We start from the raw sequence: 27,062 nt of genomic DNA, 5'->3' as shown, positions 1-27,062 counted from the left end.
GAAGCTGTACTGACGAGACACATGGAACTACACTGAGAGACCCCCATGGCCTGGGAACTGGAGGAACCACATGAAGAACCCTGCCATTGCCAAGATGCTTCCAACGTTACTGGATCCACAAGACTTCCAACCCATTGGCCTGTGACCATCCTGCATTCAGCATGTGCTTCGTCGAGTCTGATGAGGACTTTAGAGATTGGTATCAGACATACGGGCTAATATTGGACTGATGGACTTGATCTGGACTGGGCTGGGATGTGTTCTCAATATTCAATTACTCTTTTTTATAAACCTCTTTCTTATACACATTTGCATGTTTATGAATTTGTTTCTCTAGTCTACCCAGACTAACACATACACAAACCCACACAAAAACCCATACATTTAGGTATGCCTATATTCTTAAACGTTGACATAAATGTTCTTTCTAATTATCATAATTTTATCTTCCAAAATCTCTAAGAGTGTTTACAGAGCAGAGAAAGTATATTAGCCATCAGTTCGCTTACAAGCCAGTGTCTCAGGGTGTCATAACAGAAAAAGTCCTGTGGTAAAAGTGGCGAAGAGAAGAGGCCCGCTGCTGATACTATGCCCACCAGTTTAACTGTGCAGCTGCTGTAACTTTGACTTGTTCCAAATGTGTTTATGATAGGCATGGCGATGTTGGCTGACCTAATGTCATTAATTGCCACCATTCTGCCAGCACATAGTCTGCCAGAACATAAAATCTGAAGATTAAACAAAACATAATCAAGTAGTTCATGCATTTTATAGAAAACATTTCAAATGTCATCATACGTGATAAAAAACATTCTCAAGGTCACTCAGAGAGTTAGAAGCACTGCTAGCGCTCCATTAGTTTTCTCAGCTATATATGTTCTTCTCACATAGTAAGAGGCAATCAATCTCACTCTGCAATCTGTCATATGTGTGTGTGTGTGTATATGTGTGTGCGTGTGTGTGTATCTCCCAAATAAAAACAGAATTGTGCTGAGAGAAGTGGAGCTTTCAAAATATACATTTTTCCTACTAGGCAAGCACCCAGCAACTCATTCTGAGTTAGTGAACCTAGTGGCGTTGCCTGGGGAGGTTTTCTCTTGTCACAGTGAAATTTTTCATAAAAACAGATCGACTCAAGCATTTTTTTGTGAAAGACTATTTAAGAGAATAGTGTGTGGCTGTGAAATTTTGTATTCTGATCGGGACCGGCTTTTGTGACTCAAAGAATCAAGCCAGAGAGTGGACAGCCTCAGCCTGCAAACCACCATGGACTAGTGACGTGATTGTCTTGTCCTTTGTTCCCGTTGGTGGTGGTTGCTGCCCTTGCATGAGCGCTGCATAATATTAATGAGCACTTTGTCTGCATTCAAATTCAAAGGCATTATTTGATATTTGTCAGACTAAATACAGAGAATGATAGCCCAAGGTAATTCTTCTGCTCCTGATTGCGGTGCGCAATCTTCTTTTTAAAATGTAATTTTAAGCTAACTAATGGCTCAGTGTTATTCCGCCTGGGTATACATTCGTCTTGGTGAAGTCTATAAAGCAGTATTTCAAATGACTCAAATGCATTAAGAAAATAGCTGAACCATCCACAGCATCTGTGGTATAATTTCTTAATAATTTCCTCATTTTAATAGGATATTTCACATTAGATTTTATTTCTCTGTGGATCTTGAGAGTGTGCCTCTTATCACTTCCCACAGTAAATGTTCCCTGGAGAACCTTTAAAAATTATGAAAGTGCATTTATTTGTTAATGACATTGTAATGGTAAAATATGTGTCTGCTAACTGAAAGACTGGTGGTTCAAGCCCATCAGATGTGCGGGGAGAGAAGACACTCGTGAATCTGCTCCTGTCGATTTCCTATTTCATTGAGGCTACTCTGCTTTGCGTGATCACTGTGTTTCAGAATCTATCTGGTGGTCGACCATAATTTTCCATTGCTGAGTTGTTATACATTGGGTTGTTAGCCACAAGGTCAGTAGTTTGAAACCACCAGCTGCACCATGGGGAAAAATGAGACTTTCTACTCTGAAACCCATAGGTGTAGTTTCACCCTATTCTTTAGGGTCATTATGAATCAGAATGGACCATGTTAGTGAGATTTCTTTGTTTCTTTTTTTTCCTTTCAAAAACATTAATTTAAGATTGTAGGATAGAAATAGAACTTTAAATAACAATATTAAAATGATTAATATGCTAGGAGATATCACTACTTGTTCCAAATCAATGTACATTTTAATCCTGTCATTTTACCACTTCGTACAGTAAAATTAATGTAAGGATAAGTTATTATTACAGAGGAGGTGATTACAAGTGAATTTGCATATGTGCATCCTGAGGGTTCTTATCTGGCTAGCTAACAAACAGTGTTGTTTTTCACACTGCTGAGAGAGGTTAAAGAAGACTAAAAGAGATGCAAAATGTTTTGTGTTCATGGATGGAGGGACTTTTACTATTTTTAAGATGTCAATACTACTCAAAGCAATGTATAAAGTCTACAGAGAGCAGTACAAAATTCCATTAGCCTTCTTAACAGAAATAGAAAATGCAATATTCAATGCCATGTGCCCCAGCGTTGCTAAAACAAAGCTGCTCGGGAAAAGCAAAGTAGGAGATTTCACACTTCCTGATTTTCTAACATACCATACCGCTATCGAAATCAAAAGAGCTTAGAACTAGTATAACAGTCATCACACTAGAGCACTGGAATTTAATTGAGATTCTAGAAAGAAACTCACAGATCTATTGCCTACTGATTTTAAAGAAGGAGCTAAATCCATTGGATAAAGGAAGACAATTCTCTTTATTAGGAATGCCACAAAATCTGGGTACTAAATGTGAGAAGAAATGAAACCGGATCTATGCTGTACACCATAAATAAAAATAAATTCAGAATGAATGGAAGACCTAATGTGAACATTAAAACCATCAAATTCTTAGAAAATAAGCAGAGGAGACAAGATCAGGCCTAAATTTAAAGATAGGTTATTTAATATGAAAAAGCACAAATTGCAAATGTCAAAATAAATCCACGCCAAAAGTTAAGAACTTATGTTCATTAGAAGCCCTGCCCCCAAATGTGAACAGACAAGCTACTCGCAGGAAGAATATAATTGGAAAACAAAATTCTGACAAGAAACTAATAACCAACAGACAAATAAAACTTTGACTGCTTCGCAACAAAAAGGCAAATAGTCATAAAATGGCAAAAGATTTGACAGTTTACCAAAGAAGACATTCAGAGGGCCACCCAACACGTGACATGGGGCTCAGCCCAATTGTGCATCAGCGAGAAGCATCAGCTCAAAGGCATCATGAGATGCCATTCCAATCGCACTGGGAAGGGCAACAAAAAACAACATAAGCAATACTGGTAAGTGTGTGGAAAATTGAATCCCGTATCCATGGCCAGCAGGAATCCAAAATGGTACCGTCATTGTAGAAAATACGCAGCGGTCCCTCAAGCAATTTTAAGTGGGACTGCCATGTGACCCAGCAATGGCACGCAAAGCATACACCCAAACCCCTGAAAGTCCTGATTATGACAGAGACGAGGGCGCCAATGGTCATGGCAGCGCTGGTCACAATCAACAAAACAAGTGCAAACCACCTAAACTCCCACTCACTGTTAATGATTAACAGATGACTGGATAAGCAAATGGTGGTGCAAATAACCAGATGAAATGGTCCATTTTTTAACTATAGAATGAAATTGTTGATTTATATGCAAAAGTTTACACATGTGTTTGCATTTTAAAGTAAGGTTTAAAATTCAAGAAAAGTGTCATTAGCTCTAAATGATGACTTAAAGCCATTGTAAGCATTCACCTTAAGAAGATGCCAATAAATATGCAAATCAATAATGAAATAAGGTGCATGCACTTGTCAGTTTGTTGTTCTGACACTGACCTCTACATGTGTCACTGTGATGGCTTCCTGCGGCTGTGATACTGAACACAGCAAACACTACTAGTATTTCAAATGCTAGCATGTTTACCAATGGTCTACACCTTTCAGCGGGGTTTCTAGACTAAGAAAAACATATAGGAGAGCTGGTCTACGTCTGGAAATTAGTCACTGAAAGCCTTATAAACAGAAACAGAACATTGTCAGACATAATGTTGGAAGATGAGTCACCCTGTGTGAAGCCACTGGAAATATGATGGAGAAAGGACTGGCGTCTCAAAGAAAAGTGAAACTGTAGACAGGGATGGAGAAACGCCTTTGGACTTGGATTTGCCCGGGGCATAACTCAAAGGAGAAAGTGCAGCTGCAAAGACACCTTCACCATTCGACCATGGGATATGTGAAGTAAGACAATAGGAAAATTGAAAGTTGTCAGAAAAGGAATGGGATACACAAAAATCCAGACTTAGGCACTAGTGATCTGAAATAAAGCAGCATTGGCCATTTGGTATCAGACAATCATATGGCTTACTACATTGAGAATGACACATTAAATAGGAAAGATGTCACATTCATCATTAAAAAAACATTTCAAGAGCTATCTTGAAGTATAATGTTCTGTGATCGACAAATATCCACATGCTTCCAAGGGAGACCAATTAATATGACTATTTTTCAAATTTATGCACCAACCACTAAAGCCAATGATCAAGAAATTGAAGAATTCTACCAAAGTCTTCAGTCTGATTTAATTAAATATGCAACCAAGATACATAAATAATTACCCAATTATGGGAACATAAAATTCAAAAACAAAAAAAGGATCAGTAATTGGAAAATATCACTTTCTTAAGAGACACAGAGCTGGAGATTGCATGATAGAATTCTGTAAGACTATCAACTTTCCATAGAGAATGATTATTTTCAGCAACACAAGCAGTGATAATACACATGGAACTCACCAGATGTAATGCAAAGGAATCAAATTAACTACATTTGTGGGAAAGGGCAATGGAGAAGTTCAATAGCATCAGTCAAAAGAATCCAGGAACCAAGTGAGAAAGAAAATAAAACAGCTATTGCTTGGGGAGGTGGTGGGGGGGGTGTGTGGGGGAGCTCAGCTTGAAGAAGATAAAATTCCAGGGCAGCCACACTCTGATCTTGAGTATATCCCACCTGAAGAAAAAGAATGTTGCTTACTTGTTTCTTACTGATTCTGCAAAGGCATTAGACTGTGCAGACTATAAAAAAACTAGATAACATTCGTAGGTTGGGAATTCCAAAATACCTAATTGTGCTCCTGCTTGGTTCACAATCATGAGAGGTGCATGTGCATGCTGCATCCTTTCACAAGACTTATTTGATTTGTATTCTAGGCAAATAACGTAAGAAACTGGACTATTAAAATAAATATAGTATCAGGATTGGAGGGAAACTCTTTAACAACCTGCGATATGCAGGTGGCCACCACCTTGCTTGCTGAAATTGAAAATTAAAGAAGATAACCTTTGGTGTGGGTTATACCTCAATGGGAAGACAACACAATCCTCTCTACTGGACCAATAGGCACCACCATGTTAAGTAGAAAAAAAGATGGCATTGTCAAGGGCTTCGTTTTACTTGGGTTCAAAATCATCACTCCAGGTGTAGCAGTTAAGAATCAAATAACACATGGCCATGGACGAATCTGCTGCAAAAGACTTCCCCAAAGTATTCAAGAGCAGAGATGTCACTTTGAAGACTAAATTATGCCTGGTCCAATTTATGGTAATCACTTAATCTGGTGTCAGTTTGAGGATTAAGAGTATAGAGGTGGAGTCTAAACTGTCAGTCTGGAATGAGACTTCTGTGGGCATGGCCTTTTCCTGAGAATTCTGGGAAATCTAGTACTTCTCCCTTGGAGATGGAAGACACTTCTCTCTCTCTGCCACTCCCTGGAAGACATTGCAGCTGACAAGCCACATGGAACTACACTAATGCCCTAAGCTGGGCAAGCCACATGGATGCAACCAGACCTCTGAAGCTGGAGAAGCCACAGAAAGACCCCTGCCAGCGCTGAGATACTTACAATGCCACTAGATCCAAAGACTTTCTACCCACTGGCTTGTGATCATCCTGTATTTGTCTTCATTGCATGTGTTGTGTGAATCTGAAGAGGACTTTACAGATTGGAATAGAACATATGGACTAATATCAAACTTATGGCCCTGGACTGGACTGGGTTGGGATGTTTTCTTAATATACAATTGCTCTTGTATATAAAACTCTTCCTTATCCATATGTGTGTTTATGAATTTGTTTCTCTAGTCTACCCAAGCTAACACAAAACTACAATATTTTCTATTGCTTCAGGACCTAAGAAAACTCAAGGATTGATGCCTTTGGATTAAAGTGTTGTGAAATAAGATTGACAATAGCATGGTCTACCAGAAGAAGGAAAAAAAATCTGTGTTTGGAAGAAGTAAAACTAGAATGCTCCTTGAAGGGAGGCTGCAGCCATTTCATCTCATGTGCTTTAGACACTAGGTCAGGAGGGACCAATCCCTGGAGATGGCAATCAGGCCTGCTACAGTTGAAAAAAGAGGAACGCATTCCAGCAGATGAACAGATACAGTAGCTGCAATGATGAGGTCGCACTTAATAATTATGAGGAAAGCACAGGACATGGCAGGGTCTGATTCTGTTTTACAAAGAGCAGAGGTGATGCTGGAACAGACTTGCTGGTACCTAACAGTGATAATCCAGTTGGAACTTGAACACATTGTGTGCTGAGTGTAATAAACCAAGCACAAAGGGGCAAATATTGTATGCCTTCACTTACGTAAGAAAAACAATAAAAAGCAAAGTTTATTAGTGACTTCTAGGGGTGGAAGCAAAGGTGGCAGGATATTAATGGTGATGGAAAAAATCTTTGGTGAACGGCATGGCACAGCTGGTTATTTTAATTGCTGTCAATAAGTCGCATGCCTATAAAAAGGTGAATTGGCAAATGTGTGTAATAGATATGCTTACAAGGACCACAAAAGGAGCTGCTAGGGTTTCTTATGTGCAATCAAATATTGATGGGTTTCGGTTCATTTGCCAAGAGGTTTGAGGTCATGGTTTTGTGGGATATTCCAGGTCATTGGCCTAATTATATGCCTAGTCTTTGCTCTGCATTTCTTGGTTGTGCAGTGCCCAGGGGCTGAACAGTGTGCAATGGACTATCGAAGATACACCAAGCAGTCTTTCTTTCTGGAAGGAGAAGATGGAAGAGGTGGCAAGTTGCTCCCACGAACAACGGCTCCCTTTTCCATGAGACCAGAAAGACTGGTTGGTGCCTCACTACCATTCCTGAACATTTTAATGAAAGAAACCATAAAAAAATTTTTGATCAAAAGGAGGAAAGGCAGAACAGAATTCCTAGGAGGCAAGCAAATTGGAAAAATTCCTGAAACTATTGCTTTGAGATACTCAGTCTTTTCCCCTTAATTCAAAAGATAACTCAAAATCATCTTAAAACTTAACTACAGTTTAAGGTAATTAGTTGGAAACGAAGGTATGCCTTGAATATTATACTCTTTTAAGAAGAAGCGATGTGTGATCCAGTTTGTAACAGCCAGCGGAAAGATTAGGTAGAAACCTTAAGGGGCGCAATCATAATCGGTTTATGCTCTTAAGGAAAGAACAGCTCAGAAAAGGAAGGCCAGAATACTGTACAGTGTGACACTGAATGGTGATATAGGAACTGTGGAATCGGTGCATGTTTTGCTGTTTGTACTCCTAATAACAACAACAACAACGAAACAAGTAAAATAAAAATATAATTGTTTCTCATGCTATGGTGAACACGCACAACTCAAGTAATATATCCTTATGTGATAATTTTATTCTTTCTTGGCTAAACGTAAAGAAAGATTATTATTTCTCTAAAGCTGGTTCCAAAGTATAGACAACCCAGAAGATCGATATTTTTGACCTACTTTTGGATATTTTTCACCATAGTAAGGAATCTGCCAAAACCGAGATTTCTGAGACCTTGAATCTGAGGAATGGTAAGTAGAAATAACGTTATAAGAGTCCATAATTGAAAGATAGATGAGTTCATTGAAGTTGAATGTGAAAGGAAGATACTGAAGATCAATCATTTGTCATCCTGCCCTCATAAAGGACAAGCATGGTTAACCTCTTATGAGCCACCATGAATTGTTCCTTCTCCCCTGGCATAAAGTAGCATTCCCTATTTGTCAGATTTAGCAGACCACTTTACTAGGGGTACCGACTGACAAGAGTGAAATAGAATAACATGCCCTATGTGACCAGGCAGCTCTTTCTGCTAAACGCCACCTTGAGTTCAGCATTAAGGGCTAAATGATACATCTCCACCTCGTCAGAGAACAGAGCTTGTCACGTGTTGGGCTGCAACCAACAGGCCATTTCCATGGGCTGAAAACGAGGCTGGCTGCTCCCATAAAGATGTCCAGGCTTCGAACGCCTCTGAGGCCATTCTATTCTGCCCTGTAAGGTTGCTACACGTTACCAATCCGGGTTTTGAATCATATGGGTTCCTAATCTGCCATCTTGCTTAGTTTCTCATATTTTTCATGGACTTGTCCTGCGTTATCTTTGTAACTTCTAGGTGACTCTAAAGAGCCCTGGAAGAGTTGTGGTTACTGGTTGGACTGATAACCACAAGGTCAGCAGTTCAAAACCACCAGTGGCTCCTTGGGAGAAAAAGGCCTTCTACTCCGTAAATCGTTATAGTCTCAGAAACCCACAAGGGCAGTTCTCCCCTGACCTATAGGGATGCTTGAAGCCAGAAAGGACTGGATGGGAGTGAGCTGTCTCTGCAATTATGTGACACCAAGAACTCGGATGTAAACCACTGTGGCCGCACTGAGGCTATCGAAAGAAAGCGCATCCTGTTCTGAACCCATCATTAACTTATGGTCAAGGCCCTATGGAGCCATCGAATGCACCCTTCATAGAGTTTTAAGTCCCTGGTAGGAAGTTGTTATACAACCCTCCACTAGGAAGTAGGAAGGATGCTTCTTTAAAGGTAAAATAAATAGAAAGAAAGCCCATAGCTCAACTGTAATAGATGGCACTTCAGTCATTATCCCTTACACAGGCGAGGCATGTTTTGTAGGGAACACATTTTTGCCTGAAATTTAAGTAGTCCTTCATCTCTGCTTTAGTTTCAAAGCTGATTTGTCATTCACCAGTAAGTATGCTGATTTTCTGAACATTTATTAGGCTTTGTTTACAACAAAACAATATGGAAAACATTTTCAATATTGTTTCAGCCACCATCCTACAACCCTGGTTTTTCAGTCGTCTTTGAAACTCCTTGTACATAAAAACCTCTTCACCAAACAAAACCCACATTGCCTACAAATGCAGACGAACAAATGTGGAAGAGTTTAGTCAAACACAAATCGCCTTCTATTTTATCAAGTTTCAATCCCAGAAAAATCAGGTTCAAATGGTAAAGCGCAATGTTACTGTGTATTTATTTGAAAGTTGAAATAAATATAAGACTAAAGTGTTTTCAATTTTTTGGAAAGTGTAAAAACCATAAAAACTTTTCATTTTATTGTAATTATTAGTGAGGCTCTGGCTTTAAAATGCTCACATTTAATCGGCAGCATTTGCTAGAATGTAAGGCTTATTTTGTTGCCCCAAGATTGTCTCTGAAGGGGAAGATTTTATTAGCACTCAGCTCACTAATGCGCATATGGCCATGTTGGAATGCAGGCCCCCCATACCCAGCTCCTTCTCCGTGGTTCCCTCATGCCGTGTCAGGGAGGAAGCGTGTGGATAAGGTTGGCTCTGCAAGTCTAACTGGAGAAATAAACAATAATAAATAAATAAACAATCATGTGCCATGATTTTCAGTGGGAAAAAGGTAAGTGCCACGCATCATGAAAGCATGAGCATGGAGGCACTCATGGAATAAGTTAATAAAATGTACCCTGGAAATTTATCCTACAAATAATTGATCGAGAAATTGCTTAATAACAACAACAAGTAATTGGTCAAGAAATTGCTTAATAACAACAACAACAACAACATCTCACTAAGGAGATAAGGAGAAAACCCCAATAGTATAAAGGAGAAAATACAAGTAGTGTGCCGCAAGAAGGAAAAGGTCCCCATCAACATTCCAAAAGCCAAGGAGGAAATGTCTGTTATGGAACAAGTAACCAATTCAGGTGGCTTCTACAGGGAGGTCACGGGGCAGCGATCAAGTTCAATTCAGTATAACCAAGATTACAATGATCTCTGCCTGTTAGGAAGGCAGTCTGAGACTCTTGCCTGTGGCTAGAGAGGATCTACCAGCAGCTGTCTGACTGGGTAATGGATGCATAATGATAACAGCTGATACTAGGCTTTATAGCAGTGATTCTCAACCTGTGGGTCGCGACCCCTTTGGGGGTCAAATGACCATTTCACAGGGGTCACTTAAGACCATTGGAAAACACATAACTATTTCACATTATATAATTGCATATTGTTTTGTGATTAATCACTATGCTTTAATTATGTTTAATGATGTTCAATTTGTAAGCATGACAATGCATCCTACATATCAGATATTTACATAATGATTCACAACAGCAGCAACATTCTAGTTATGAAATATCAGTGAGAATAATTTGATGGTTGGGGGCCACCACAACATGAGGAACTGTCTGAAAGGGTCATGGCATTAGGAAGGTTGAGAACCGCTGATCTAAGCACTGAGCCCCCTGGGATCCTCAGATCATCTCTGTAGAGAGAGAAAGCAGGGTTGGGTGGCTGGGAAGGAAAGGAGTGTTCAGGAGTAAATACTGATGGCAGGAGGAGGGAGAGAGCCTTAGGACTGATCCGGATAGCACAACTCATTTAAAAGGTGATTTAACTGGGGGTGGGGGGCAAGCACTAAACTTGATGTGATAATGATTGTACATTTCTCCTTGATATGAGTGAACTATTGAATTGGAGGATATGTAATTATGTGCCAATGAAACTGTTGGGAAAAAAAAGAATCACTCAAGAGTTATAGATTGAAGACTTCCAACATAGCCTTATTATTGTATATGATTAGAAATGTATAAATAAAATTATGAAATTATTGATGCTGGCAAAAGATAGAAACTTTAGAGTCCATCTATACCAGGTGACCTCTAAATCATTGACACCGAAATATTGGACTTCTAAATTAAAAAAATAAACAAAAACAAGATCCTTGTCTGTTTTGAACTCCCATAATATCTGCCATAGAAGTTGTCAATGGAAGATTCACCGTAACTATGTAATGAGTGGTTGAGTACAATTATACATACCCGTAACAATAGCTTGACCCTTCAGCCAACATTTAAGTCATAAGTAATTATATTGAATCAAAATGGTCTATAAATTTCTTACAAATTGTATTGTAGCCAGCCATATGTACTAAATTTCAATGATGAGTTTTCTGTAGTTAAGGAATTTGTACAATGATGGGCCCACATGGGGCAACCCACTCTTTATGCAGGCCACAGAAATGAAACTCTCAGGGGTTCCTCGCTTGTGTTACACACCCAACCTGCCGCTACTTATCCAAGGAGGAACTCTCTTCTTTTTCAGAATTAGAGTTGGGAGATGATCTTACATATAAACAAAACTAACTCTCAGAGAAAAGAGAGGGCTAATTACAAATAAATAATTTATTAAATAGAAATAAATTTCTTTTTATTAGTTAATTAAAACCGGATGAACTGCTTACAATTCTTGACCCAGATTTCAAACCAGTCATACTTAGTCTGAGTTCTAACATCTTTGCATGTTCCCTTAGTGCACTTTCTCAAACCCACCCACCCCCTGCCCCCCAGTCCATTCCGACTCTCGGTGACCCTTGGGGGCATTTCTGAGGTTGTCCACCGTACAGAAGCACACGGCCTCAGCTCTCTCACCCTGAGCACCTAGGGGTTTGAACCCACTGGCCTTGTGGTAAGCAGTCAACATTTCTGCTTTCCTATATCATCTAGGTGCTCAAGGGAACATCTTCTGTCCTATTCTCCCCAGGATTAATGGAGGAGACCTAGAACTTTCAGCATGCACATCCTCAAAGGTCAAAAGAGAAAGGTGAAAACCACTCCTGCCCTGCCTGTTTGCTTCATTCAAGGTTGCTGACATGAACCATGAAATCTTCAGTAATGACCATTCAAACGGCAATGAGCAGTACACAAATAGAGAAGGATCTCACCTCAAAGTCACGACTTATGAGAAAATATCAGACCTGTATTTCTCAAAGTATGCTCTCTGATAACCTGCACTACAATTGTTGCAGACACGTATTCTATATGCTGACTTATGAACCATATCGGACTCACCGACGGGAGGTCTGGAATCTTTCCAGGCTGCTATCAGAACAAGCTTTGTATACATCGATGTTTGCGCACCATTCAGCAAAGATCGCAATGCCTGTCGTCTCCCTTCTCATGATCTTAGCCTCATTGATATAGATACATTCAAAGAACGTTTAAACTACTGCCATTAGGTCATTCTTATCACAGGGCGACCCTACAGGGTAGAGCAGACCTTTCCCATCATCTTTCTGAGACTGTAAATCGGTACTGGAGCAGAAAGGCTCGTCTGTTCCCTGCGTAGCAGCTGGTGGATTTGAACTACGGATCTGTGGGTAGCAGCTCAGTGTTTAACCCACTACACTACCAGTGGTTGGCAGGTGCCATCCAGGCGCTTCTGCCTGACAGAGCAAATGTGTGCACAGCTGGACAGAAGGCCCCACGGGGCACCACCTGTGCATTTGTGGAGTTTGAGCCCATGGCTGAGGCTACTCTCCCCATCCCTTTTGTGGAGGGTCTTGCTTTCACTGCTCCCCTGCTTTCCCAAGCCCGATGCCATTCATTTCCTCCGATTCCTTAGTCTTTTTACCTCGCCTTCACTAGGAAAAGGAAAATGATCAGTGTCTGTCACTCAGCCATTTCTATATCAGAACACCATCCCTTCTCTGATAAATGAGCTTTCTTACCATGCGATAGTTATTCAAAGTAACAAGCCAAATCCATTTCCCACTCATCGCAACTCTGTAAGATGAAGTACAACTCTCTCAGTGGTTTCCCAGGTTATAATGCTTAAGAAAAGCGCCTCTTTCTCCTGCAGTGGGGCTGGTGGGTTTGAAGTGGTTTGCGGGTAAATGCTAGCAAGTTTCTTAATAGCCATTCAATGGAGCTCCAATCTACCTGGATATCCTCCTATGGATACACTCAGCATAACAAAAATAATTGCAAATATCCTCCTGCTTCTGGGTGTTGCTTTGTTGGGAAAGGGGATTATAAATTCCCGAGTTTCTGAGCTGCTCACCCCCAGGGAACTGTTTCTTCTTTGCTCATTCCCAGGGAGTCATGGCGTCCTCTCTACTTTCCCGCAGAAAACCCTTCCAAATAGTTCTCATCCTTTCCAGTCCATCAAGCCAGAGATTCAAAGTACACATGTGGCCTGGGTCTAACATTATTATTCACATGAAAAAATACAAATTGATTTTTACAATGACCAAATCGGAGACTGCATAGAAGAGATACACACACGCACAACACTGTGAAAATGAAACAATCATTTCAGAGTTTTCAAGCCCTATTGAGTCCGTTCTCTTCATTTAGACCCCCAGCCTTCCTCATCTGACCCATCTTAATAGGTTTACATTTTCCAGTAGTCTCTTCCCACTAATTCTCATGAGCGCAAATGTAATCTTTTGCAAATTAAATAGGAACAAAACCAGAGTGTTTCCTTCCTTTCGGATGACTTCTCGTCTATCTGACTCCTGAGGACCCCATGTAACAGAAGTGAATTTCCCCATAGGTGTTCTGCACTCTCATCTTTACAGAATCCGCTTGCCAGGTCTTTCTTCCACAGCACAGCTAGCTGGGTCTTCACTGCCAACCTCTTGGCTAGCCACCACACCGTTAGCTGTGGCACCACCAGGGCTCCTTAAAGCATACCCATATGTGACCGTCACTAAGGAAGAGGGGTGAAGGGGGGGCGTGGGTGGGGGGAGCTCCATGAGACCAGGACAGATGGAATATTTTTCTTCTCCTTTTCACTTCCAGCTCCATTCTTAGTTTTATATTCCACAGCAACTTGCTAGGTTCTAGTGTGCTTGCTTGTTTTTGAGTACCACTGGAGAATTGTGCAGAGACAAGTGAAGGTGTGTTAGACTTCAAGGTAGAGGTAGAGGAAGGTAAAGCAAGCAAAATGTTTTTGTTTGTTTGTTACTGAATGATGAAGTGACAGCCGGGGTTGTCCGTCGAATCCTCAGTCTAAAGCTGCCATCCTTTGCCCACCCACAGAATGTTGCAGCAATGCTTATTTTGTGGTTGTGGATTGTTGGAATAACAACTTTAGAATCACACGCAGAGGGGAAAAGGGGGAAGGGGAAGCATCCTTGGTAAGCAGTGTAAGCCCGGGCCTCTTACCGAATGGAAATTTCTAGAGGTGATTTCAGAAATCTGCACTACTTCCGGCTCTCTAAGTACTTCTTATGAGCCTTGACATGTGTGAATCACTCCAGTTGTGAGGTTTTTAAAAATCATTTACATTAGGATTAATTGTTTCTCTGGACATTTTTCCCACCTGGTTAAGAGTCAGATGGAATTAATTTCAGGACAACACCAGTCTGTATTATTCCACCTTCACCCCAAGCATCCTGCATCTAGGTAATACAAATATTGACCAGTTTGTGACTGGTAGAAAGGCACTAATATATGCGTATCTTTGTTTCTAAATCTTATCCTTCCGAAAGGAATCAGATAGAAGTCAGCATTCTATAGGAATTGAACTTTAAATAGGAGGCGGAGACCCAGGCACCTGAACTATCGCCCCCTGCAGGCAGGGAGGGTGATCCAGGACGGCACGATGGTCTCATCTTAGCCAGACTTCTTCTATCGGACCATAGGGCTCTTTCTCATCCGTTCTCCTTACCCCACTTAATTTTTCTTTTACCCAAAGAATATTCTGACTTCAAAGGTTGCTTCACCTTTGCCAACACTATGAATGATATTTTCATTGGAATGTTCTTTTCAGTGTTCAGATTGTATGTTTTAAACCCTGGCCTTCTCTGAAGGATTTTGTTAACCATTCGGTGTTTGGAGGGAAAACAAAAAGAAACGGACCTTGACGCTTTCTCATCATTTATAAATAACCGATGGGTTGTTACGTGCAATTTTTCTTAAGATGATTTTCACGAATTCTTTAACAAAAGCATTCGCCTATCACTTTCTATCCCCCAGCCCTGCGGCCTGCATTCTGCTTCAAGCAAACAGCTTCTTTTTGACATTAGATCTCTTGAGATCTATCGTCAAGTGACATTTTACAGTCATTATGACCAGAAGGTAAATGATGAGCCATCCCAGGGAGAACAAGCACTTCAGCGCTGGAAGTGTGATCACTGACATCTCAGTCAAGACACCTTTCTGTCCCCCAGAGGGGAAGTCTCTGACACATCAGATAGCTTTATTTGGATGGCAAATGTTACTCTTGAACTACAAATAGAGAAGCATGCACTTCAGATGAAATCACCGGCATTGATTATCAAGGAACAGAATTTACTTGGATGATAGAGATTCTCATGCATCTATTCTAAATCTATAGATTTTCAACAAAATGAGTTCTATCTTAGGCAAGAGTGTATACTACACACACTTCAAAACTGATATTTTTATGTGGTAGAAGCTTGACATATAATTTCTCAAAATGAAAACGTGAACACAATTGTTCCTTATTTTTGAGTTTCCTTAAATATATTTTTTCACCTCCGTTCAAAATTTAGTGGGATTAAGAATGCTCAGCATGGCTTTTAAAATTTAAAGTTCACATACGAAATGTGGTAATTTTGAGGAATGTGAAACATCAGTTTGTAATAGCCAGCTTTTCCTTAACAAATAAACTTTCCTGCCATTGTTATTTCTTTGTTCTAAAGTTGCCAAAAGAAGAGAGTAACATTTAAAAATATAGTTCCTGATATTTTCCCTAAAGTTAATTTTATTCCCTATGTAGAAAAAAAAATCCCCTAACAGTTATCACTGCTTCTTCATGTGTTTATTAGTTCTAGTGAGACTAGGTGTCAGACCACATTATTAAAATGTCTGGCATGTGGAAGCTGCATACTAAACCAGTGAAAAATGTAAGATAATGAATCAGACTAATTACACTCATTTTCCACTTTCTCCACCAAGATACATTTTTGGCACATTGGTCTCCTTGCTTAATAGAACTTACTCAGGAAGTTTGCTGCAAGCATGAAGTAAGTCAATAGATATAAGGCAGCAATTCTCAGCCACTGAGGGTTGAATGACCCTTTCATAGGAGCGGCCTGATTCATAACAGTAGCAAAAGTACAATAATGAAGTAGCAATGAAAATAATTTTATGGTTGGGCGGTCACTACAACATGAGGAACTGTATTACAGGATCACGACATTAGGAAGGCTGAGAACCACTGATATAAGGTGATAAGACAACACGAGGTAGAATGCATGTAGAGATAATAGATATTATTATTATACTCCTATGGGCATGGCTATTATTACATGTAATAAAATAATTATATTACATAATACTATATTATTATCGTGAATTCAAAGTCACTCTAGGGGGTTGCTATGAGTCAGCATTCACTCAATGGCAGAGAATTTAATTTATAGAATAAGTTGATCCATTTGGAGAAATAATTCTTGGTGTTGAAATACAGAAAGTTCCAACTTTCTGGGTTATTAGTAAATGCATAAACAGCATTTGATTTCTATCTTAAGTCCCTTTCATGTGACATGGCTTAGGATGGTAAGGCGCTAGCGTGCTGAGTAGGAGACCTAGTCGTATCGTGGTTATGAGTTGGGCTGCGATCTTCAAGGTCAGCTGTTTGAAGCTACTAGCCACTCTATGGTCGAAAGACAGGGCTTTCTACTCCCGTAAACAGTTACCATCTTGGAAACTCACAAGGGCAGTTTTACCCTGTGCTAGAGGTTCGCTATAGGTCAACGTGAACTCCATGACAGGGAGTGAGCCTGGGCTGACAGAATCCTTGTAGAGATAGTACAAATAAAGAGGGTCCCTCAGCAGACCCAAACCCACTGCCCTTGAGTCAACTGTAACTCACATGGACCCTAGACGACAGGGTAGAACCTCCCCCTCTTTCTCCCGCAGGGCGACAAGGATTTCCAACTGCCTTGCAGTGGGCGGCCCAGCTCATCGCCAAGATGCCACCCAGACGCAGGGCTCAGAATAAAGGGTCCTAGGTAAGAAGGGTGAAAACCATGATCTGCAAGCCAAAAGGTCACGTCATTAAAGGGGAGACCTTGCCACCCAGGTAACTGGAGAATCAGGGACATGAGAGTAAAGAATAAGGAGTCAAATAAGAAGGCCGAAAGTGGCCCTGGGTTGAAACCAGGAGCAAAGCCCACAGACAGCTTCAAGAGATCTGATTCCTGGTGGGAATTCGCGGTGCAGAGGACTGGAGCTTCGGTTACTCATTCCCATCACTTCTGCACTGACTAGATTACGACGCATATGATCTCCGCCCTTTCATTTTAGGCCAATCTGCATACACAGCGTGCTAAACTTCACTTAAAAAAAAAGCCATACATATGCCGCATTGTGACAAAGAAATGAATAAAAGACGATTCCCCCAGAAGCAGAAAGGTAAATATTTAAATTCCCCTAGCAGTAATTTAATAAATATATGTGATCAAATCATCACCAGAAACAGAATTAGGGCACCGTGGCAGATAGGGAAAAGAACGTGTTTTTATTTTTCCTTCCAAAGATTACCTAGGGGTAAAAGAGAGAAACCCAAATAACAGAACACCTATCAAAGCAATAAAAATTCCCTTGTACATAGAATAGGGCATCCCTAGAAAAGGACTTGTGCCTGGAGCACAGTTTCCTGAAGGGGGAGATCAGGAATCCGTGTTCTAGCAGCCTCGCCGTATGTTATCGAGGTCCCCTTTGCAAGAGAACTCAATCTACAGTCTGCGGGATCCACGTCTGTGTACAGAAAGCCCTTGGGGGCTCAGATGGCAGGTCAAGAATAGCAAGGGCAGATCGAGAAGGGAATCACTGCACTGCATTTGCCTTTGACAGGAGTTCCTAAATTTGTTGAAGAGACTGTATCACATTTCCTCACTGGCCTCCAGCAAATCTTTCTCCTTAAAAATGTGTGTGTGCATGTGTGTGTCTGGATACACACAGGGATAGTATATATGTATGCATGTAAGCGAATGTATAAGTGTGTTTACTTTTAAGAACATTCAACTACAGAGTGTTAGAAAATTTACATGAAGATGGCTTACAAATCAAATAAGAACATTTTTCTTTAAGATACTTTGAGTTACCATGATAAAATGTTTTATCAATTTTATCTTTTTTTGCTCAAGGGATTATGTAAAGAAGTACTTTCATCTGTCTCTGGACATGTGGCAGAAAGGAGTTTCACTGTATTCTAGCATACAAATGTGATCAGCCCATGATGAATGCAAATTATTCGTGAATACTTAGGAAGTTTTCAGAAAGACCACATGGGTGGAAAAGTTCTCAAGTGCTAATAAACAAGAACACCAAACAGAGAGACTTGCTTAATTATACATGAACTACACATTTTCATAATAGAAATAGCTCTTTTTCCACTAAAATATTTAGACAATCTGAATTTTATTTTTAAACCCCCCAAATATTTTTAAAGTCACATGTGTCGTTTAAAATATAGGTTTTATTAGCAACTCTTTAACACAAGTACATATCTAAATAGAAATGAAAATGTTCTTTTCACACTACCCCTCTTAATTACTCTACTTCATGAAGTGGATCATTCTTTTAGAGATGGCAAGTGGCCTGGATCACAAGACAGCAATGTTACTCCAGGCGGAGACATGGTCCCATTCACTGAATTGGTGTACACACGGCATTGTAATAGCCTAGAAATACCAAATCCTAAAGCAAAACCAGCAGAATCAAGAGACATGGAACTCTGTGGTTCTCCGGTCACCGCAGTTGTGTTTTAGAAGCAGTGAACAGACGAGCGACACTGACGGTTACTTACGGATGGGTAGAGGTAACCTTCTCCGTTCATGGCTATATACAAGCCCGTCTTCACGCCCTGGATGGCGACAACGCGCAGGCCCACTGGTATGAGGTTGAACAGTGCTGTGAAGACAAACGCAGTCGGTCACCGACGAGCAGGGAGTCACCAAAGATCGCATTCCTGCTTCCTCGCTCCTTTACTTAAAGAACGACAACGCCATTGCTCTCTACTAAACACTTTCCATCAGATAACCTTATTTACTTAATTATTTTTTAATAATTCTGAATGTTCAGCCCCGGGTATGTAAGCTATTCAGCTTCTGCCTGTCGATCTCCTTAGTGGTCCTGCCTACGGATTTTGATGAACTGATGGGATAATAAAGCGAATCAAGGCTTTAGTCCTGATTCCAGTGTCACTGCCTCCAACACCATTCGTTCTAAACAAGATCAATTGCAAATATTGTGAAAGAGCAGAATTTTAGTCCAAGGTGAAAGTTCCCTCTGGTCTTCCATGCAGAAAGGGAGGTTCACAGGTAGTGGACTGAAAAGCCAATCTCCAAACTAAATAGCTCTTGCAAAACCAACCTGAAACCATGAGGACAGTAGGAACCTATGCATCCGCCAGTGGTTAAATGACCACACTAAATGGCAAACAAACTTGGAAGATCAGTATTTCATAAAAAATGTGAGTGACTGTCCAAATAGGATGAAAACATTCCATTCTACCAAAATCAGAGGTGTGGAGGGGGTTGGGATGTATCCGTTTTAAATGTAGGCCCTTGTCGATAAATAAAAATGCATTTGTTTATATATTTGCTCTAATATTATTTCTGCTGTTGGGTTTTTAAGAAACTCAACATTCCCTTAGGGTATTGCCATACAGGATTCATTGGACGGTTATTTATTGGACCTTCTAGGACTTCTCTTAGAGAGAGCTATCTGATGATTGGGGGATTGTATTAAAGATATAGTTTCAGCAAAACAGAGGCTCTGTATAGCTTCCCAGAAACAGACAGTCTTCATTCGCCCAGGGAGCAGCTCCTGGGGTTGAACCTACGACTTTGCGGGTAGCAGTCCAATGCTTACTGGACATCTCCAAACGTGCTGCTTAATAAGACACTAATTTTTGAGAATGCTGCCATTTAGTGGATGAAGAATTCTAAAGGTCTTTTTCGGGTCACAGGGTAACCAAGGATTAAGTGGCCACCAGCATCAAGCACCTTCTTTAGCGGAATTGTTTATGTACCTTCAGTAACTTTCATCTCATGTTTCCTTCTCAGAAGCATCTAGATCTCTGCCTGGCAACCAGTGAGGACCAGGATTTTGACCCGCCTTTTGAATCTAATGGGATAGTGGTAAGTCGTTGGCCTGCAATCCCCATGGTCGGAAGTTTGAAACCACCCGAAGCTCCACAAGAGAAAGATTGGGCTTTCTACTCCGGTAAACCATTACAGCCTCAGAAACCCACAGAAAGTTGCTATGAGTCAGCGCTGACTACATGGCAGCAAGTTTGAGTTTTCTGATTCTTAGGAGCCCTTGTGTACTGGGTTACGGATAGACTGCTAGGCACAGGGTCACTAGTTTGAAGCCCCACCAGTCACCCTGAGGGAGAAAAAGGCTTTCTACTCACATGAAGAGTTACCTCAGAAACCCATTAGTGAAGTTCTACCTGCTCCTATAGAGTCACTGTGAATCAGAATCTACTCGCTAGCAGTGAGTAGGCTGTGTTTTGTTTTATGTTTTGAATAATCAAGGAAAATCCCTGGCAAAAGCAGCGTATAACAGTGGTTGGGATTTCACTGGGTTCTACATAGTAGCACGTGTAGTTGTAGTGGCTTGAACATAAATCATGAGAATTTGAGAGTTAAAGTGTGAGCTTTGGTATTTATGTCCTGGGCAACTTTCAGCCTATTTCTCACTAATTTCTTCTTTATGCAGGACGAATCCATGCTTCAGGAGCGCCAGTGTTTTAGGGATTAGGAGCTTGAGAGACAGCAGTTTCCAACCCCAGGTCCTCCTTGGCAGAAAGATGTGGCTTTCTCCTCCCATAGGGAATACAGTCCCAGAATCCCAAACGGGGCCATTCTACCTTGACCCTACCTTGCTGCTATGGGTCAGCATGGCCCCCTGGGCAGTGAGTGTTGAGACTATGAGTGTGAAGGAGCCCTGGGCCCTGCACAAGGGCAAGGTGTGGCTGGCTGCTCAAGTCAAGGTTGAAACACCTCAGAAACCCAAAGAAGTATCTGATTTTGTCCCAGAGGGCCTTTATGAGTTAGGACTGATGGCAGGGGATTTGGATTTGATTGAATTTATATCTTATGTACTGGGAATTACAATGCTACTCTCATCCCCCATCTGGAAGGACCGTCCTCTCAATAGATGCTGTCGGTCCACTTTTCCAATGTAGGTCCCCAGTTTTAAAGAACGTGTTTCTCTTCTAACACGCTTCTAAGACTTATAATATTACTGCAATGCCATAGAAAAGGAAACATATTAAAGTTTATCCTTGTAGATTAGAAATGTGTTTCCATTTAAAATGTGTTAGTTCATGAGAGGAGTTAATTATTAATTTCCACTGCCTTTTGAAGCCTGCGATACTCCAACCATCTTTCGATTACCTTTAGAAACATATTCTTAGAGCATTTTGGAGAGAGAGTCTTTAGTTGACCCTGTTCTGTTTTGTTCTCCAATGTCTTGACAATGGTGACCTGGTGAACCAAACTGGCTTAAAGCGGACATGAAAAAGCATGTGCTATGTAAGGCGAGAAGCTGTGGGATGGATCCTTGCCTAGAAGCTAAGGCACGGGCAGGAAGACAAGGCTTTCTACTCCTACAAATCGTGGACAGTCTCCTAACCTCCCGGGGGGCAATTCTAGCCTGTCCTGCAGGGTGGCTAGGCATCAGCATGCACTCAGCAGCAGTACGTTTGGGTTGTGAGGGAATGTGGGCATTGTGCTTCAGCTCTGCCTTGCTGTAACTATGGAGGTCCTCTCGGGAACACAGGAGCTTTTCTCAGAGAGTGCTCATCCCTAACTCTCATGGGGATCAGAATGGATGTGGAGTTCCTGGGAATTACAACTGCTTTGTCTGGATGCAGGAAAGAAACCCCACATATTTAGAGCACGCAGGGTGAAGTGCTGCTCAATATCCCACCATTCCAGGGCTAGTATTTAATATGACTCCAATAACCAGACACCATTAAAAAGTGCCGAGGGCAGCAAGATCTCCCATAAAGTCTTTGAAGTAAATGGTTTTACTTTTTACCCAGGAGTCTCATAATGCTGCATTTGCATACAACTCCACCTTCATTCCTGTCCATAAAATAGGCATAATATGAATGACATCAGTCTCTAATCGTATACATGTTTCAGAGTGCCATAGCGCATAGAGGGACCAGAGCTATGGAAACTAGTTTCATGCTCTATTAATCTCTGGCCAATGAAATTGGCACTGGATGAATTGAAGATATTACGACTATGAATACCTACATTTCATGACCCCACAACTGTAAGGCACAAGAAGGGAATGGCTTTTATCAGAGTAGAAAAGGATTAGAGATATGGGGGAATATGAGGAAACACATGTATTCGTTCAAACATGGTCAAATACTGAAAACTTTGAAAGGTTCAGTCTGAGAACAAAGTCCCCACTAGTAACAGGTGTTTGACAAAGGTCATATGAATAAAAATGCCTTTTTCTTACTCTCAATTGTGTCCCATTCATTTATTAAATCAAAAGAGAGAGTAAATTTTAAAAGTTAACTGATGAACAAATACAATTGTGAAAAGTTTAAAAGTACAAAAAGAAGATATGTTAGATACAAGGAGAGCAAAGAGATTAGAAATTAAAAATAGGGAACGTGCAGATAGCAAAACTTTAAAAGAAGTTGAAGGGAGTTTTTAAATGAAGCAGTGCCCCAAATCAAAAAACAAACACAATAACTAGCAAACAATAGCCTGCTTTGTATTTTTAGCTACACTTAGAGCTATGTTAGTAACATTTGATTATCAGAATTTAAAATGAAATGTTGAAATTAGAATTTAAATGAAATTTTAAATTAGAATTTAAAATGTCTTATCTTGAGTAAATGTCTTAAAATCTTTCCTTCTTGCATGGAATGATAACACACTTATATGCAAGGAATAAATAAAAATCAGATGAAAATGTTCATCCCTGTTCCTGAATCACTAGTAATATATTCTGTGATTACATATTTCTAGCACTATCTGTTTGTCTTTCTTGTTAATTCTTGCAAGCAGTAAAAAGCGTGTCTTTTGTAGGAGAAATATATGAAATAAAAAAAGGCAGCCAATACTGGTATAAATGCAAAATAGATAAGAAAAACCATACATCTGAAAATGGAGCAACACGAGGACAAAATACAGAGTTGTACATAAAGGAATAGTAAAATTAAGAGAAACACTTACATAATAAAAGGTGTGTGGCTTTTTAATAATAATGATATTAAATATTACAGACCCATTCCCTGTAGTTTTAATGCTTTCAGGTCACCACCTCTATATCTTCTCTGAAGCCTAAGTATATTATCATTTTTAATGTACACAATTGTTTTAAGTTACATTTCTGTGATTTGACAAAACTAATACCTATAGCTCTTGAATTTCCACAGGTTTCATTAGGAAGCTATAGGTCTGAGCAAATAATATATGCAAAGTAAACATATAATCAACTGTACAAGAGTACTTCCCGCACTGTTGAGACAATGTGGTCAATCTGTTGGCTTGGAAAAATGTTTAAAGACAAAAAATCATGAAATTATTTCAGAATTTCTGACTACTGCTGCTCTCTTAATTATTTCTTCCACGTATGTTTGTGCCATGGTCATTCTAGTGTGTACCATTGGTGAAAAGTAGCCCACATCAACAAGTACGTGCAGATGTAGTTGAAGGTCATTCACGGGGTACTGCACCTTCCACAGACAGTGTCCCCCAGGGCCCTCGGCGGCCACTTACTGGCATTGGTGCTGTCATCCTTGGCCCCATCGAGAGCTCCATCGGGGTGCATTTGCAAGTAGTAGCCTTGCCTGCAGTATAACCTGGTCACTATTCCCTTGAGCTGGGGATCTGAAAGGCAAACAACAGTTGTCAGGACCCTGACAAGGTGTCAGACAAGTTCCTTTCTTTTTTGTTTCTCTGTTTCTTTCTTTTTTCCAGCTGAATGAGGGCAATTTTTAGAAACAGCATGATTGGTTTTAGGTCTCTCAGATTGCCCTGTGAGATTCTGAACGCGGGCTCTATTCACCATAGAGGCTGAGGAAAAGACACTTTAGTTGAGCTGCATAAAACAAGTCATTGTATCTGAAGTTAATATGAAATGATAAACTTCTCTTTCAGGATGGCAGTGTGACTAATTTGCAAACGCCTGGCCCTAAGTAACTTTATGAAAGACTTAACGAGCTATTTGTTTTGTCATGAGGAGACATTACATCCATTCTGACTCAGAAACAGAAACAAGACCCTGAAACTCACTCCCATGGAGTCGATGCGGCCTCACCGTGATTCCCTAGGATAGGGTAGAACTGTGATCACCTGGTGGATCCCAGCACAACGTGCAACCACTGGCCCAGCCCTCTAAACAGACAGAGTAGCACCGCCCCAGGAAGCTGTCAATCTTTTCCGAGGCAGGCTGCGTCATCTCTCTCCCATGAAGTGACTGGTTGGTTCTAACCGGTGACTTCCTCACTGCCAAGTGCTCTAGTTGCTGCACTATGAAGACTGCTTAACTGCACCAGTAAGGAGCACCCAATTAAAAAATCATTAATTTGCTAACAACATTCTAACATGTATTGTAAATAAAATCCCTGATAGGGTCTATATCTACTAACATGCATGGAAGCATCTCTAGACGTCATGAGTTATTTACAGAAATGGAGAAAACGACTCCTAAATTTAGAGTGAAGCACATCATCACACCTAAACAGTGAGGCCAGTCGAGAAACAATAATGTAAAAATTGGAAAAATGACACAGGGAAACCCTATAATGTATATTATTAAAGAGGGATATAAATGATACAATAAGGGAATTTATACTTTGATATTAAGAGTTGGGGATAGAATGCAGTAATGTTTATTAAAGCAAAAAAGGCAACTTATATGGCTATAGACGTGTCATTTGGTGATTCATTCAAAAAGATATCCACTCTAGTCATCCTGTTGTTTTTTTTTACAAAGAACCAATTGTACCTTTGAAAACCAATATTTGCACAGGGCTTTTCAAAGGCCATATCCCCGTCATATTTACATCACGACAAGATTTTGATGTGGAGTTTCATAAGGTTTGTCATGGCAACAGCCGTATCTCCCCAGCAGCTAAATGGGACATGCAAATTTGATCACGCTGTCCAAGCAGTAGGACATTACTGATGGAGGAGGCCCAGCTTCTTGTCATCAATAGACAAACCATGTCTTTGTGAGCAGGTGAATACAGAAGCACATGTACAAAAAATGAAAGGCACTCGAACACTGGATTTCTCAGAGTTCCACTTTTGTTCTCAAGAAATTGAAAAGAACTGCAATATGTTTCAACGCACTGTGTGTGTGTCGAACAATTTGAGAAATGATGGTGTTAGACACACTCTCTTTACAAGTAGTATTCAAACCAAGATCTGTAAAGAATGCAGGAGCCCAATGGCTTCACAGCATCATCCTTTTCAAAGACCCAGGTTTTGAAAGAAACAGGAATGATTTGGGGACTGTGTTTCACATGGACGGAAATCTCTGGATGGTGTGACATAGCTCTCGTAGCACAGAACTTTCAAGAGCACAAAAATTGAAAGCATCCATTATGTAACTGGAAAATAAAAACATACTGCCGTGCTTCAGGCTGCCCAGTACGTCTTTCCCCCCCAAAACATTGATCGATTTTGTTGTGCAACAGGTTCCCACTCATTCCCACTCTGCTAAATTAAAAAACAAAAGTGTACAGAAAAGAAGGGATTTAAAATGTTTGTACAATTTTTATATCCTAGACCCCCAGGGATCCCAAAACATTGACCAACTTTATTGTGCAAGAACTTCCTCCTTAGGAACACCCTGTGAAATAATTAAAAAATGAGAAAAGGAAAAGGGATTTACACACTTTTGTACAATTTTTACATCCTAGATCCTATGTGTTGGAAGGGTGAAAGCAGGCCTCTGACACCCTTAGACCCACATCCACCCTTGAGTATTGGGGGTGAGATGCGCTGAGAGGAACTAAGAGGCTCCCTAGGCCCAAGCCAAGGTAGGAGATGGCAGAAGGAGATTCACCTGGTATGTTTTCATTGCACTTTAACTTTCTAGCTACTAAGAATTTATTTTATTACATTTTCTCCTGTAACATATTTATGCTATTTAATGAGAACAAGTAACATCAAAAAGAGGAGCATAAAAGAATAAAAAGGGAAGGTGGGTTTCTTGAATATCATGAAAGCAAACAAAATTGTAGAGAGGATATGTATCTCTAAATTTTTTATGTTGCCATGTTATTTAATCCTTAGCAATCCAATCTCTTAGCTATACCTCCTAGACTTGAATTAACTTGGATAGCCAAATAGTAAGAGGACAGTAATTTTCTTATGAACTCCCCCACACTCTCAAAAAATGGGGCCCTTCACACCTCATTTCTGGTAAGAGAACACACTTGATACACAAAACCATGTTTCTGGTTTGTCAAGTTGGGTTTTGATTCCCCTAGTTTCACGTGATCTTATATAGATTTTTATAGGCATACTAAAATTAAATGTGTTCATTGGTGCCAGGAGTGGTTCTGAGTTCCTTATACAATGTATTAAACTTCATGCCTATTTTTTAACTTCATGCCTATTGTATTTCAACTAATTTTGAAAATGAAATGAGAAAGGTTAAGTAATCTGACAACACACAAACATAACTACCGAATACAGATCTGGGATTTTAATTTGGTTCTCATGGAGAAGGATTGATAGTGTCTGTAACAATGGGCACAAACATTCCAACAGTGAGGATCGCAGAGGACCAGACCATGTTCGGTTCTGCTGCACATTGGGTCCTTATGAGTTGAAGTTCATTAACTTGAAGGCAATTAACTACGACAACACTTAGCTTCAGAGCCTGTCCGCTTCACCAATAGACTAAGT

The 27,062-nt window shown here is 40.3% G+C and overlaps 1 protein-coding gene across 4 annotated transcripts in view; it reads right to left on the bottom strand.

Annotated features, from left to right (window-relative positions):
• Window positions 1-27,062, bottom strand: part of FGF14 (fibroblast growth factor 14) — a 750,493-nt gene that overhangs the window by 147,474 nt on the left and 575,957 nt on the right. For 3 of the 4 annotated variants that reach the window (XM_075562604.1, XM_075562605.1, XM_075562606.1), the window contains 2 exons: window positions 23,919-24,029; window positions 18,965-19,068 (listed from right to left, as the gene is read on the bottom strand). In XM_075562604.1, the coding sequence (XP_075418719.1) occupies window positions 18,965-19,068; window positions 23,919-24,029 (215 nt within the window). The remainder of the gene's footprint in view (window positions 1-18,964; window positions 19,069-23,918; window positions 24,030-27,062) is intronic. The other variant, XM_075562607.1, reaches the window with a different exon arrangement.

This window comes from Tenrec ecaudatus, chromosome 11 (assembly GCF_050624435.1).
Source record: "Tenrec ecaudatus isolate mTenEca1 chromosome 11, mTenEca1.hap1, whole genome shotgun sequence".
Classification (NCBI taxonomy): Eukaryota; Metazoa; Chordata; class Mammalia; order Afrosoricida; family Tenrecidae; genus Tenrec; species Tenrec ecaudatus.
This window is presented reverse-complemented; position numbering and strand designations above follow the sequence as displayed.